General features: G+C 44.9%; 1 protein-coding gene across 1 annotated transcript in view; it reads right to left on the bottom strand.

Moving 5' to 3' along the window:
• Nucleotides 1–3,707, bottom strand: part of KCNC2 (potassium voltage-gated channel subfamily C member 2) — a 100,364-nt gene extending 96,657 nt beyond the window's left edge. The window contains exons 1-2 of the mRNA XM_059846901.1: nt 3,575–3,707; nt 2,130–2,887 (exon numbers count right to left, since the gene is read on the bottom strand). Coding sequence (XP_059702884.1) covers nt 2,130–2,762 — 633 coding nt within the window. The 5' untranslated portion in view covers nt 2,763–2,887; nt 3,575–3,707. The remainder of the gene's footprint in view (nt 1–2,129; nt 2,888–3,574) is intronic.
• Between the last annotated feature and the right edge of the window lie 11,568 nt (nt 3,708–15,275).

Below are 15,275 nucleotides of genomic sequence, written 5' to 3'. Positions count from 1 at the left end.
CAGGTGTGGAAAAACATAATGTCTCAGTTGCAAGCTAAGGTTACCATCACCTTAAATTACTGTGTTCAAAAGTGCTTACTAAGTGTATGCAAGTCCTTAAATACAAATTCACTTTAATGCTTGAAAACTCAACAGAATTCTCGAAATTGTCTCCCCACCTGAAAGATCAAGTACAGATCTTCAGAAAATGAAGACAGAGACTTAGACATGGTTGTTATGGTTCTGACACTGCCTTATTCTGGCTGCCTGGGTTTGAAATCAGAATAAAACCAGTTAAGTTATAAAAAGGTAAATACTCTATCTTCTACGAGATTAATATTGCCATCCTGCGATTTCCTACTACAGTGTTAATTACAGTATTCATTTTGCAAACTTGAAATATCTTCACCCAAACCACTAATGGTTCAGGATGACCTAGTACAGATGGAAAAACTGAAAAGCAAGTGCCTACAGATTCTGTCAAAGACTGGACTGAAAACTGAACTTCAACTCCAAGGCACAACAGCATGCCTACTTTCCTACTTCTCCTGGTATCTTCCATTGAACATCTACTCCGTACTCCTCAGTTCTCCAGCCAAGCTGAGCAGGAAGATTCTCTGTCATAAAAGCTGCTGACACTGTCAGCAACTTTCCACAAGACAGCAGGTGAAAGAAAATGTGCAGGGCAATCACCACACACACTACAGCACTACAGTCTGTGAGGTAACTGAGCCAAATTTTCTTTAGGATTCCGACAGCTGAGATGCGAGATGTGAGTATGCACTGAGGAGCAAAGATAGACACTTCTGGTAACTTTTCTTCAGAAGCCATTCTTTATTAAAAACATACTTTAAGAATCAACTGGAGCCAGCTGCTGAGGGAAAACATACTGGTAGGCAACCTTCAAAAACATAAACAATGTTGGTACTCAGTAAGTGACAGTAATAAGTGTGAGGACTTGTACTTTCTGTTTAACTTACCTCAATAAGCTCATAACGTGAGCAGGCAGAAACTGCATCATGGCATGGGGTACAATTCCAGAAGTCACAGAACTTAGTTAAAAAGTTAAGCACGCATCTATGAGACTGCCAGCAGAATAGGTGCAGCTGAGTAGGAGATGGCACCCACCATAACCACACTTTCTGCAGAATGAGGTTTAGCTCTGAATACTTTGTGGAAATCCTGATAATACGCCACAAAATACTTACTGCCATTTTATAATCGAGTATTTCCTGTTACAAATCCTTTGTCTTTCATTGCAGGGAGGATTTGCTGGTGGTTGCTATTCTGGTTAAATTAGAGACACCACTGCGTATTTCTCTCAAAGGAATTACACCTATTTGTTTGCTCCAAAGCCCTGAGTTAGAAAGCAAACCCTTCATCACCACTGACAACTGCAATGAAAAGACAGAACTGAAATCCAACTCATCGAAGTATAAAGTAGTGAACATAAAAACCTAAAATCCCTATCGAAGTAAAAGAAAGTCAGTATGATCACTTACTCTCTTGTCCCCAGTCCCTCAGTCACTGAGCCAGCCAGGGTCACCCTGAGAAATCAATGGAGGAAGAGCCAGGGTGACCCCCTGTCACATTTACTTTGTTGAACCAGGATCATCTAGAAGTGCAGACAGAGCGAAGCTCAGAATGGTCTGAGGTCGCTCTCCAGTGTCACTGCCACCATCTGACCCCAAACCCGAGACCTCAGGCCACCTGCCCCGGCCCCAAATTCACGTTCAGGCAGGCGCTCAGGGAGGATGAGGGTGCCTTGGGGCTGCTCCTGCTCACACCCACACACAAACAGCTCCACCAGCGAGTCACCCCCTCCACACCCCACAGAGGCCAGGGGGTGACTGTGGGCTCCCTTGCAGGCTCCTCGAGGCACAGCTCCCACCTCACCCCCGTACACTCCCATGGGGGGGATGGCAGCGGGACTCCTGTGCTACCTGACATTGCCTGCAGATGTGCAGGGGACAAGCATCACCACCCCACGGGGACCCATGTCCCCCCTTGCAGTGGCCCACCAAAGCATCACTTCTGCACGCACACCCCAAGCGGGGCAGCCTCCCCGTGATGCCGGCTCCCGCTCGGGGACCCCAGCAGACCCTCGGCCTCCCCAGCGCCCGGTGGGAGCGCCGGCCGGCGGCGCTTACCCTGGCGGCACGGGAGGAGTAAGGGTCCTCGAAGAGCGCCCAGACACGGGGCTGCAGCCGCCGCCAGCGCCCGCCCTTGCCCTCGGCGGCCGCCCCCACGTCCTCGATGCCCAGTCTCTTGGCGGCCAAGTCGTCGTCGTCGCCGTCGGGGGGCGGCTCGCCCGTCAGCAGGTCGGGTGCTTCGAAGATGTCGAGGGCCTCCTCGGCGTCGCGGTGCTGGCGGTAGGTCATCCAGCAGCAGGGCTCCACGTCGGTCTCGTCGATGCCCCAAAAGGCCAGCTCCTCCTCGAAGAGCGGCCCGCAGACGTCGGCGGGGCAGTGCAGCTTGCCGGTGCGGTAGTAGTTGAGCACATAGGCGAAGACCCCCGGGTGCCGGTCGAAGAAAAACTCGCTGGCGCCGCCGCTGCCCCGGGGGCTGCAGCCGCTGCCGGGCTCCGGGCAGCCGCCCGCCGGAGGCGGCGGCGGGTTGGGGGGCGGCGGCGGCTCCTCGCCGCCCGGGGACTCGCTCTGGGACTCGCAGGCGAGCAGAGCCAGGCGGGTCCCCGGCAGGGTCTTCAGGGTGCTGCGGTAGGTCTCGTGCCGCGTGCCCCCCACGTTGAGGATCACCCTCTCGTTGTCCTCGAGCTTCCCCATCGCTCCGGGTGGGACATGACTGGGGAGAGCGCGGGAGGCGGCGGCGGGGATTGGGAGGGGGGCGCGCCGGTCGCTGGGCGGGGGGCAGCCGGTCGCCGGCAGGTCCGTGGGGAACGAGCCTCTGCCTTAAACGCAAACAGAAGAAATCGAGGAGAAGCCCCACAAGCACCACCGTAGGAGGACCGTTCCCCGCGGTCACAGGCTGTCCCAGACCCCTCCCAAGATCTCCCGCGGACCCGCACTCTGGGAGAGCCCTCCCGGCCCCGCCACCCACCGCCGGCCAGCTCCGCACGCTCCTCCGCGAAGGGCTGTGCCGCCTGCCCGCTCCGGGCACAGCTCCGGGCTGCCTCCCGCTTCCCCTGGAAGCAGGCTACCGAAATGGCACTGCTGCTGCTTCGACCGCGTATGGATCCGCCACCGTCCCCACCCCCTTCTCCCTTGCGGGGCTGTGAGACCGAGCTGATGGAACAGAAAGTGTACGCTTAATTATTTAATGGGCATCTATCTTTTACTGTCCTAACAGCTTAACGAGGGGGAAAAAAGAAGGCTTTGATATTTTTCTCTTCCTCCCCACCCCCACTGTGGGAGGGAGGAAAGGGTTGCTTTTTGGGAAGAAATACAGAGCACCCCATCAGCGCAGGCAGCAGGCATACTCTAGGAAAAGCTGTCTGTGTGGAGCTCGGCTCTCTACTTTCTCCGACAAATCACGAAGGCGAGCGCGCATCTCGGGGAAGGGCAGGTGGGATCAGCGCCGCCGCGGTGCCTCCCGTTCCCCGCCAGCCCCGTGCTCCCTCCCGCCGCCCCGCCGCTACCTTTGCCGGAGGAGCGACAGCAGCTTCTGTTCCCGGGCGGGCTCCGGCCCCAGCCGCTCTCCGTGCCGCCCTGCTAGGCGAGACTACTTGTTGTCGGTTCTGGTGTTTCTCCGGTTCAGGTGGCTGTTTCACTTCCCTCCATGCTCAACTCCGACAGGCGTAATAGCGGCTCCCGCCGCCCGCGCGGAGATCCCGCTCCCCTCATTTTACAGGGGGGATGCGGCCGTTCCACGTCGGGGCTGGGAGCGGGGACCACCGGCGGAGCGCAGAGCCATGAGCGAGGACTGGGACGGCCGTAATTCCAGTGGCGCTCCAGGAAGACGAGCCCAAAGGTGAAATCGTACCTCATTTGGGGCCGCAGCTCCGCCCCGGGGCGGGGGCAGGGGCAGCCGAGCCGGCCCTACGCACCCCTCCGGTCCCGCGCTACCAGCCTGGGGGGCGCAGGGCGGCGACAGCTAAAACAAACGCTGCATCTTGCCGGAAAAGACGCCACCCCCGCTCCTGATACATGGACATTTGGTTCACTTAAAACACGCGGGAAAGGAGTGGGGCTGAGAATAGCTCTTTTTCGGAGAAATGCGGAAAAATCAGCGGTAGCTACAGGTGGCTGCGGAGAGGAGCTGCTCGTCCCCCAGGAGAGGGTCACAGAGCACCCGCAGAGCCCCGGCGGGCGCGGCAGGGAATGCGCGGGGTGCCCGGGGACCGCGGCGGCGGCGGCGGGGTGCGCCCCGACTCGGGGGAGCCCCAGAGCCAGCTCTAGCGCCGGCCGCCAGCGGGGTTTGGGGATCCGGCTTAAGGAGTGGGCGTCCAGTTTCCATGTCGGCTAAGAAAAATGAAGAGCAGTGGGTGCACTTCAGATTTCGTGCGCTGCATAGGTGTGAGGTTGGGCGTGGCAGAGGGGATGGAATTTGAGAGTCCCCAATAATATATGAGGGTAACCAATGCCTGTGCACTATAATACATGAAAGAGTCCCATATCTCTGCCTCCAAGCCAGCTGAGTTATTTACTACAGCCTACCCTGCTGCCTGGTTTCAGCTGGGTTGGTCAAAAGGAGGGAAGCTTGCAGTCCCAAAGAGAAGAAATACAACACGAGAGGTGATCCCTCTTGCTGCTTCCTCAAAAGAATAAAAAAGTCTTCCTCCACGCAGAGGGTATTCCCTGGCCTGAAGGAGGGCAATGAGTGGAATAATGGTATCTGAAACGTCCTCTTTCCGCATCAGAGCCTTCGGCTGGGCACTTGCTGGTGTCTGGAGGGCAAAGCTCTGCTGGAAGCAATGCTCTGAGGACACTCTGCTTAGACCAGATTGCTTTAACCCAGATCTGTCTGTATGTGGCATCCATGATGTAAACACAGGTTCCCAAAGCAGCAGTAACTTTAAGAAATGGGTTTTGGAAGCTTTCTCCAGATGTACATTTTGAAGTTCGTTAAAAAAAAAAAAAGAGTAAAATCTATCCTGCCGAAGCAGATATAATCAGTTAGTGAAAACCCTTGGAACCAAAATTAATATTCAATTACATAGTTGTAAATGCAGTGGAAAAGGTTCTACCATCCTAATGCCACCTATGGCCTCTTATGCCATACTTGATTTTCTTTGCAGATGAGATTTTTCTGAAAAGGGGGCATAGAGGAGGAGTAAGGCAGAAGGAGTATTTGTTGTCTTCTCTCTAACCTATGAGAGGTTTCTGGAGAAATGCAACACATTAAAGCTCTGCAGCATTCATCCATTATGGAAAACCATAGGGTGGCAGTAGCTGCCAAAACACTACACAAACTGTATCATCACAGAGTACCAGGACTTCCTTCTGAACTGTCACCATCTGCTCAAGTCCCACATCCGTGCCCAAGTTTAGAAGTTGACCCCTCCAGAAAAAAAAACACACAAAACAAAAAACAAAACAAAAGCCCCAACAACACCAAAATCAACACCCCCCCCCCCACAAACCCAGCCCCACTAACCATCCCCAAAAAATCCCTCACAACCCACCCAAAATCCTAAGAAACCTGAAACTAACAAGGATGGCATCTCATAAACAAAATCTTTACAGTCATACCAATAATGCCATTGCCATGAAAAAGGCATTTATTATGAGCAACTGGTTGACACTTCAGACTTATGAAGCGTGCAGAGGGTTTTATTGCATGGTAGGAATAAGCAACAGAAATGATTTTTCTAGTTGGTAAGAAAAGGAGCGGTCTCTTTTAGAATATAATAGTCCTTCAGTCATATAAAACATTTCACATTCTATAACTTGTCTGTTACTAAATATAATGCTGTTAATTTCTCTGTCATTCTTCCTTGTAGTTTCATCATGTGGCAGACTTCTCAATGAAGGATGAAATTATGTTAAATGTTGACTTTCCAGAGCTGAAATTTTCTTGAATCACAATATCCCACATAGACATAGTGACATTTATGAATTAATTTCCTCCTTACAAGAGTTTGACCTGAATTTTTGCACTCCTCAGTGCTTCCAGTAAGAGTGAAAGCATGAGACATATGTAAGAGAGAGAAATGCGTCTGTGGAGTGAGCCTTACCATGAAATATGTCTGCAAAGGGGCAAAAAAACCCCAACAAACCCAAAAACTCTTTACACACATGCTCAAACATTCATTTAAAAGATAAGTGGAAACATTTCTGTAGCTCAGAATTTGGGGCTTTATTTGAGGAACTCAGTGATACTGAGCAATGCACTACTGATTTTTCTTGCTGGCTCATAACTCATTTACAAAGGGAAAGGTCCCATGTTATGGTTTTCGCCAGCAAAGCAATAAAATTAGATGTAATGATCACTGTGAGAAAACCAGGGCAAATGAGCATTTTATTTACTAGGAGCAATCATTCTTTGTACAAGCTTGAGTACTATAATGCAAAGTCATTGGGTTACCAGCTGTCTAATAACAAGAGTAAATGGAAGTAGGGATTTGCACAAATGAAAAGCAAATTTGAGGACAAACAGAGTTTACTTCAGCTAAAGTCATGCTCTGAATCAACTTCTGGAGGAGATCTGTCCATGTTAACTAGTGGGTCCCTGGGAAGGATAACCTGGCCAGATAACGTCTGCCATCCTGAGGAGGACATGAGGGGTTGAAGCCACCAAGTTTTTCTAGTGCAGATCACTATTTCATATTATTCATATGATGTTGAATTGGGAAACAAGATCAATTTTATAATCAAAAATTATAAACAAAGACAGTGCAAAGATAAAATATTATCTATTTATATGAATCATTAAGTAAATAATTATTTTAAGTATCCACTGTCATTAACATTTTATTAAGCCTCTACTTGTTTCTTTCATGTATCTTGTTATTTTCCCTTATTATTTATAATCATCTCTACTATTTACAATTAAATGTGCTAATTCATTATACATCTTGCAGAACATGGCAGCCACTGAAGTACACTGATGATCAGTCAGAATCTCACTCTGAAACTTCAAAACCCCCTGAATTAATTGATTAAGCAAACATCTTTGAAATAGAACTGTAAGGAGCCATGGTGTAGTTAAATTGGATGAAGCTCAAAACAAAGCTAGCAGAAATATTTCATTATTTTTAAATTCCAGTGCAGGATTGCATTTTTTAAGGCAGTTGAGATATAAGCTTGGTTTGATCAATAACACAGAACTATTGAAAAAATATTATTGTAGAGAAATATGAATAAAAGTAAGATTGGACAAGACAGACATACAAAATGTGAAAGCTGTGATGAAGTCAGCCTACTCTCAGTCCCACACTAGCACACAGGAGTTCTCCATATGAGAGGCTTTATACAGACAGGTGTGCTTCAAATGCTTTCTACTACATTTCAGCTCCCTGTGAAATTCTGGGGAAGGTGGTATCTCTCATTAAAAAATGAAAACCTGGAAAAAGTTCTTGTATATTACACTTATCAAGGAAATTAAAAATAGTGAACACAGGATTGGGGTCTCCTGAGAAGAGATGACACAGTAGAAAAAATGTACAGGAGAGCACTAATTGCATTGCCTAATTAGGAATCCCCAGTATGACCCAGGCTATATGGTTAAATCTTTGCCTTCCCTAGTGGTGGGGTTGGAATTCTAAAGTACATTAAAACTGGCTTTGGGTTTCTCTCTTCAAAAGAAAGGGAGAGGTTGGTGTGCTCAAGGCTGAAAATCCCCCACCTCAGGACTGGTTTGCCTGGGATGCTACAAGAGCACACATAAGCTAGGGCAGCCTTTTCAATAGATCACCTCCTCCAGGCTCATAAACGTTCAGATGCAAGGTACCTGTTCACTCAGGTACCTGCTCTCACCTGGTGAAACCTTCCCTTAGAAACTGTCAGCGTTTGACTGCTCCTTTAGATCAGGGGTAAATAGCACAAGGCCTTTGCCCAATGTCAACCTCACCAGAATCTTCAAGTGACTGCCTTTTTCCTTCAGGAAAGGACACCCTGGGGTGTCCTCCCCCCATAGTACTAATGCCAGAGGTATTTGCAATGCAAGATGGTGGAAGGCAAGATTACTCACCTGTTTCTGCTGTGATTCAAGTGTCTTCGTCAGTGCTGATTCATGTTTGTGGGATGCAGATTTTCTCAAGAGCTTTAGGATATTACATTCTGCTTATAAAAGGACATATTGCCTCAGGCTCTGTCCACACTTACATTTTTTAGTGTCCAGTGCTAAAATAGTTGAAATGAATTTTTTATCTATCCTGAAAATTTCCTTCGATTTCAGGGAAAGGTCAGTGATGTGTTTTTCTCATTTGTAACTAGCCAGCACATGAAGCCACTTCCAAGGGTCTGGCACCTCTTAGCAAGACAGTGTCTTTGTAAAGATCATTAGGCAGTGAGAGCAGTACTGAGCTCCTCCACAGCTATTTACTCCTTAGTTCAAGTGTAAATACATGGGCTGACTTCTTCCAGGTGCTCTTAGTACTTAAGGAGACTGAAAGAAACAGGTCTTGGAATGTCCTGTCAAGCATACAGAGACCCAAGAGACAGGAAAATGAATGCAGTCCCTCCAAACAGCTCTCATGTACAAGCTTTCCTCATTCAAAAGGAATAAAGCTTTCTGTTTCTATTCAGAAAGTGCAGAGAAATGGAAAATGGGGAAATGCCGAAGCCGTGGATCTTGTCTTACAGCATGGCCAGCAGTCAAGGTAGCCTCCACCAATTTGGAGGAGTTTCTGTTTCCTGGCAATGTAATGAAATTTTTGGGAAATTCTACTTCTAAAATTTCTGTGATTTTCTATTTTTTATCCCTCTCATTAATTTTAACTGAAGTTTTTGTGCAACACATACATAATAAAACTTCGTGTCGTTATAATGAGGGCCTCATCTGGTTGCAAGTCTTAAGCATTCATATAATATAAATAAAAAACAATCACCTAGATTGCAGGACAATTAGGTTTCTTCAGCTACAGAAGAGCGTGCTCTGAAAGCACTAAACTTGTCTAAACAGAAGTGCCTTAATATCTAATTTTAGAAGTCTCTTCAGAACAGAGACAAAAAACTCCCAAACCAACCACAACCACAACAACCCTAAACAAAACAAAAACATCTGTAACACACATTGCACTGAAACCTCTGTCAGTCTCATCTCATTGGCAAAGACTGTGTTAAGAAACAGCCCGTTTATAAAGAACTGTATATGTACCACTAAACAACCTTGCAGAGAAATTTCAAATTATATTTAGTTTCTAAATCTTTGAAGTGATCAAACTGACTTGGACATATTTTGACTTGTAGGGAAAAAAATGGAAAAGAGACCTTTACACTTTTATTTTGGTAAATTAAGTTATCTATCATCCAGCATACACTCTATCTACTACCTAATGGATATTCAAACAGTTATTGAACAGCTAGTCTGTGTTTTTAAAAGATTAGGTCCATTCAATAAAATGTTCTGGAAGGAGTCTTATGTTTCAGTCAATGCTAACTTTTACTAATCTTCTAAAATCATTTCAAATCTGAGACATAATCTGCATATGACAGTGATTTATTTGAGGAAGTCAGCACACCCTCCCTCACATGCTAACAAAAGCAATGGAAACACACCATGGGGGCTACAGAGGTGTTCAGGTGACTGGCATTGTTACACCTAGCCTTCTGTGTTTCACCAAAGTTCAACTGGAAACCTCATCCATCATCTTCCTCCTTCCCATGACTAGCAATCTCCATGCTTTTCATTAATTTTTAGGAAGAGACCATAATACAAATGCCTCAAGAATGCAGGCATATGCTTTAATAGATCATCTTCTGAAGATGTTTGATCATTGAGGCAACCCTGGAGCAGCAGCGATTTAATTGATTATCAGTGTCTAGAAGATACTCTGTAATTATAATTTTCTTCTCTTGATTCAAAATTTAATTAATAATTTTGTTTTGCCATGCTGTTGTCTTCCCACTGTGAATAGCTATAGTTTACCTGTTAGAAAGGCAACTCCAAGAGTTCAAGGCACAGAAGTCTCCCACAGAGCATCACTGACTGAGGCAGGCAGATTTGAAATCAGATGCTTGAGCAATGTGGGAAGCAAAGAGGTTTCTTCTTAGTTTCTGCAGTCTCATATGGCAGACCCAATCTCAGTGCATGCAAGCTTGATTAATTTTGACTGCCTCTATTCAGCTGCAGTCAAGTTTTTCCTCTCCTAATTTTTTTTGTGCTACTTTGCAGACAAGATTGCCCAAATCTGGACTGAGCTGTCTACTGCCATGGAAACAGAACAGCATTCTCAAGAGATAAACACTGCATCTCCTCTGCCTGTGCTTAGGTCTTGCTTGCCAAAGTTAGAGGTGCTGCTACAGATTTCTGCTATGACCCATAAACTGGAACCCTTACCCTACCAGGCAGGGGAGAGCCAGATAGGAATCACCAGATCCACTGCAGGTAGCATCATTAGCATTTCCTTCTCAGAGACAAGGTGCCAGTGAGCCTTAACCAGTGCAAGGTCATGCTGAAGTGGGAAGTCTTCCCAGAAACAGCCTAACTAACTGTGAGTTAGTAGCCCTTCTTAGTTTTAGGAAAACAATACAATGTTTTAAAAATGCAGGTTTCTCTATGTCTTTGAACAAGTCAGGTTATTAACTGAGTCACAGAGTAAAACCACATTGGTCACATTGACTGTTCCACTTAGCTGTCAGAGGACACGCCATGCCCATGCTGATCCTGCAAACATTTCAGCAACATTTGATACCCTTGTGGTCTTTTCCCAATTTGTTTGGAACTGCCATTCTCTAGAAGAAGTATGCTCTCTTTAAAATAAAAAAAAGAGCTAGTTTGGACCAAGGTGGGTAGGTGCAGGCTGAGGGGCTGCTGTTGCAGCAAATTCTGTTAAGTACACCACCTGGCTCGGGGACAGGAGGTACAACAAAACCAAGAAACACCAGCCACAGCCACCTACCTGTCCTGTGCCCATGGGTGTAAGTGGAGATGTGGAGAGATGTGCCTGGACTGAAGGAATGGGGCCATCAGGGCATAAGCAATCTTATCTGAGACCCTACACACCTACTGCAGCTGGAACCCAGAACAGAGGCAGGTGTTAGGTCCTGGACTGATCTGATCTGTCCAACCACAGAAAGGGGGAAATGGGGATCAACCTCTAAAATCTGTGTCCAGAAGAGTGAATACCCACTTCACTTTTGCTGGTCACTATAGCTGTAGTGATTTCCATAAACTTTTACATATTCAGAAAGAGAATGATACATGCCTTAAAGTTCTGGAAGGCTCTGCTTTTTCTTTGGAATAAGCAGGCAGCCTAAAGAGTGTGACAACAGAGGTACCCTAAAGCAGCACACACCTGCCAGGGACTAACTGAGACTCTGCCACAACTCTCATGGCACCTTTTCTTGAGAGTGGGTTGCTGTATAACCTCCATTTCCCTCCAACTTGAAAACACACAGGCTAAAATGTCCTGGAAGTTTATTACTCCTTTTTAAGAAGACATTTTCACTTCAAGATCCCAGGTCATATGCAGCAGCATGGGTACAAACTTCCTACCAGCTTCTGGTGGGAATTCAAGGTGCCAGTTTTGTAACTTTCACCCTTCTACTTAGCTTGCAATTCGGCCTTTAAGAGGACTGGCAGAGAGACAGAAGTCAACCAGCTGTAGTTGGGAACACCATTTGAATATGCAAGAGAGCTGCTTACAAGGTGTGCACAGGGAGGCCCCTTGCTGTCCTTGTGTTCCACTCAGGCCCTCATATGCTTTTTCTCGAGAACAAGGTTCACAAGAGCACACCCACAAAGCCAGCAAAATCCTCTCTATTAGATTTTTTTGGCAAATGTTAACAGTCAAAATGGAAGAAGTATCCTCATATCATGTAACAATTGTTTTCTTATAAAACCCTATGCAGCCAGGAAATATCACATGGAAGATTCAAAGGCCCTCTCTAAAAAATAATGGCTTCTAAAGATCTGCTTACAAATCCCCTAAACAAAGAAAATCCTTGTAATATTTTTAACCCCTACCTATCTAGGGACCTACCTTAGTGTTCCTGCTAGACTATGCAGAGTTGAAGATTTGCTCTGACTTTTCAATAATCTTTTCCTACTAATAATTGCTGCCATAGGTACTTGTTAAGGAAGATGCAATTTGAGATGCTTGCTGTTACATTAGAAGTGAGCTGTTTGTATCATTCACATAGTATTCCCTGTCTCCCATCCTCATGTCTTCCTGGTCTCATATTTCTTTTCCAACTCATATTTTTTATTTTCTGAGGCAAGGATTATATCCCAATGTAGTAGTGTGCATTGTGTCTTGCTCTGACCATGACACATCTTTTAGCCTCTTCAAAGCTAGAAAGCACATTAATGAAACAGTCACAGGCATGTCCCAGCTCAGAGAGATTCAGCAGCAAAAGGGGAGGCAGACTAGAAGAAAAAATGCAAAAAGAGGTGCTCCAAGAGCAGAGCTGCCAACTTAAATATACCTTTAAATTTCTCCCACTACTGTGACTAAAAGATTGCTACTCCTCCTCCATAAAAGGAAGCTCTAATTTAAAAGCTCTAGCAGTATCATAATTAATGTGAATATTATGCTAATCCTGGGGGGGGAAAAAAAGGACCACTGCTTATCAGGTTCATTTACATGTTTAAATAACTCCTTGGCTTAGGCTTTTAATACTGATTTTGAAAATTTCTTAGGAGGTTCCATGTGCCAGCTCCCACCCTACAGCCACCCAGCCCTTCCCTTAGGCAAAATACATTCAAGATGGGCAAGAAGTCCTATGGTTCATCATCTTTCCTAAAGGGAAAAGCATCTCCACATTCTGTTTTGGTGACAGGAAAATCAGCTTCCTGCTCTAGAGTGGAAATAGGGCATTTCCAGAAGCTCAGCTATGACACCAGCCTCCATTTACATTTTATTAGAGCACTAAACTGGCACCTACCATGCCAATTTTTGTCTGAGGCTTCTGAATACTTTTTATCAGAACAGATATTAGAAACCAGCAACTAAAACTCATTCTAAACTGATGTTGTTCTCATTTTGGGTTGATTTAAGAAAAATATCTTTTCCCACCTTTAAATTGCTCAGAGATATGTTAAGAATTCACAGCCTACATTCATGCTGCTATCAAATAGTCTCTGCAGCCCAAGAGTACAATTCAATCTAACAAAATATCAAAACCACTGTCTTTGAAGTTGAAATGCAAAGGAACAGTTTGTAGTCCATGTTTATTTGGAACTAATACAGCTACACTTTTTAGTACTCCTTTCATTTTAGTGAAATAAAAATGCAATTAAGCCAAAAAGAATACTGAAAAGTTAGTAATCTTGACATAATCCTGACTAGTGTCTAAAGCAACCTTGTGGACTGCTCCCTCAGGGTGAAAGGCAGTTCACAGTTTTATGTATTATTTATGGTAGTAACTTCACAGGGGAGGAGGAGGAAGGCACTGCAGACATTAATACAGTAGCAAGTTGACAAGGGGGCTGAAGAAAAATCTCACTTGGAAACAGCAGTCCTCCACTATGTTTACTGAATAAAACCTTTCACTTCAGCAGGTTAGAGGCAGCCTAGCTTAAGCAAAAGAAGAAAAGAGAGGAGCAGGAAATAGTAGACATCCTACATCTTGAACACTGTTGTAGAGAAGCAACCTTTGGCTTGTCTTACTTGCATTTCTATGCATCAGACTGCAACAAGGATTACTACACATCTCAAAGTCTAATAAAGATATTTTCAGCTGACATAAAGTATTTTCCATAGATTCCATTTCCATATGGTATCAAAAATAAGCAATGGTAAAACCTATTCTAATAAATACCTGCATACATAATCATATTACATTTATTCAATGTGTAAGAGACTATTTACATACAACACCTGCCAAAAGCTGCTGTTTTAAACACCTTACATTTTGGGTTGGCTTCCCCTTACCTTTCCCCTGCTCTTTAAAAATAAGGATTAAAAAAACAAAAAACCTGTTCAGTTCTTTGTTTTCCATTAAAAATTCCATGTTTATGCTGTGGATTTCACTAACAGATATCCTATGAAGCTAAATTGGGAAGGAGAAATAATACTTCTAGTCAGGTAAAGCTGATGCAAACCTGTTAGAAGCCTGAAAAGAAGCATAAGCACAAAGCTACCACGAAACTGAGACACTCACACCAGATTTTCCAGCAAGAAGATCTCCCCATATCTCAAAGCATGGTAGCATTCACTGTTTCACCTCAACTGAAATGATGCGAGAAAAATCAGTTCTTGAGAAGAAAATTTGTGAGTTAAAATCACAATGTCGGCAAGACTTAATGAAATCAGGTTGTGAAAGGAAAGAGAGCGGGAGGAAAGACATATGGTATAAAAGTAAGCTCTATAATGCAAGCACCTCACTGGTAAGACCTTGACCAGAGCCCTGCACTTTGTGTAGGACATTGAATTCAACACAAGCAAAGTACCCACTGGCACTTACGGGAGAAAAATGAGAATGGTCTTCAATCTGTCCTGTTAATGCAATTTTCCTAAACAGCCATATTTAGCAGACTTCAGATCAAAGGGGAGGTAATAACAGTTGTCAAAGCTATTACAGAAGGGAAGGATGGGATAGTGGAAACTGTAATCAGCTTAAACCATAGCAAGAAATATTCAGGTCAATCAGCAGGCAACTTGTACCAGCAATAGAACAGATTACCTGGGAATGTGGTGGAGTCTCCATCACAAGTGAGAAAGCAGCACAAGTGGGGTTTTTTTTCAGACAATACAGAATAATGGAGTAGACAGCCTTGTAAAATCTCTTGCAGACAGATCTCTTCTGACTTTACGGGAAGGAAGAGTATTTACATGGACCAATACTACAGGGTAGGTTTTGCTTTATGACTGGTGTTCCAGAAGGAAGAGAGAAGTCAAAAGATATGAATGAACATAAATATTAAAGACTAGGAATGCCATTGCAGCTACTATTTGCTTTTATCTGCCCTGTCTCCTCTCTTTTTTCCCCAGAGACTTTTCTTGCTGAATGTTAGTTCGTATTTTGATTTATTTCTGAACATATTTTAGCATTATGGGTGTTACTGAAGAAGCTCATTTCCAAGAATGACGTTCCCAAAAGAAAAGTTTGGAGGCATACCAAGATAAAACTGGAAAGAGAACTTAGAAATCACATAGTCTCAAACAAGGGGAAAAGCATCAAAAAATAAACACAAAGAATATGGAAAATTAATTAACTGGCACTGACTGATTCCCTTCTAACTGCACTGGTTTTAATAAATAAATAACTGAATTTTTGGAGTGCCTGTTTCCT

The sequence above is a fragment of the Haemorhous mexicanus genome, chromosome 5, assembly GCF_027477595.1.
Source record: "Haemorhous mexicanus isolate bHaeMex1 chromosome 5, bHaeMex1.pri, whole genome shotgun sequence".
Classification (NCBI taxonomy): domain Eukaryota; kingdom Metazoa; phylum Chordata; class Aves; order Passeriformes; family Fringillidae; genus Haemorhous; species Haemorhous mexicanus.
This window is presented reverse-complemented; position numbering and strand designations above follow the sequence as displayed.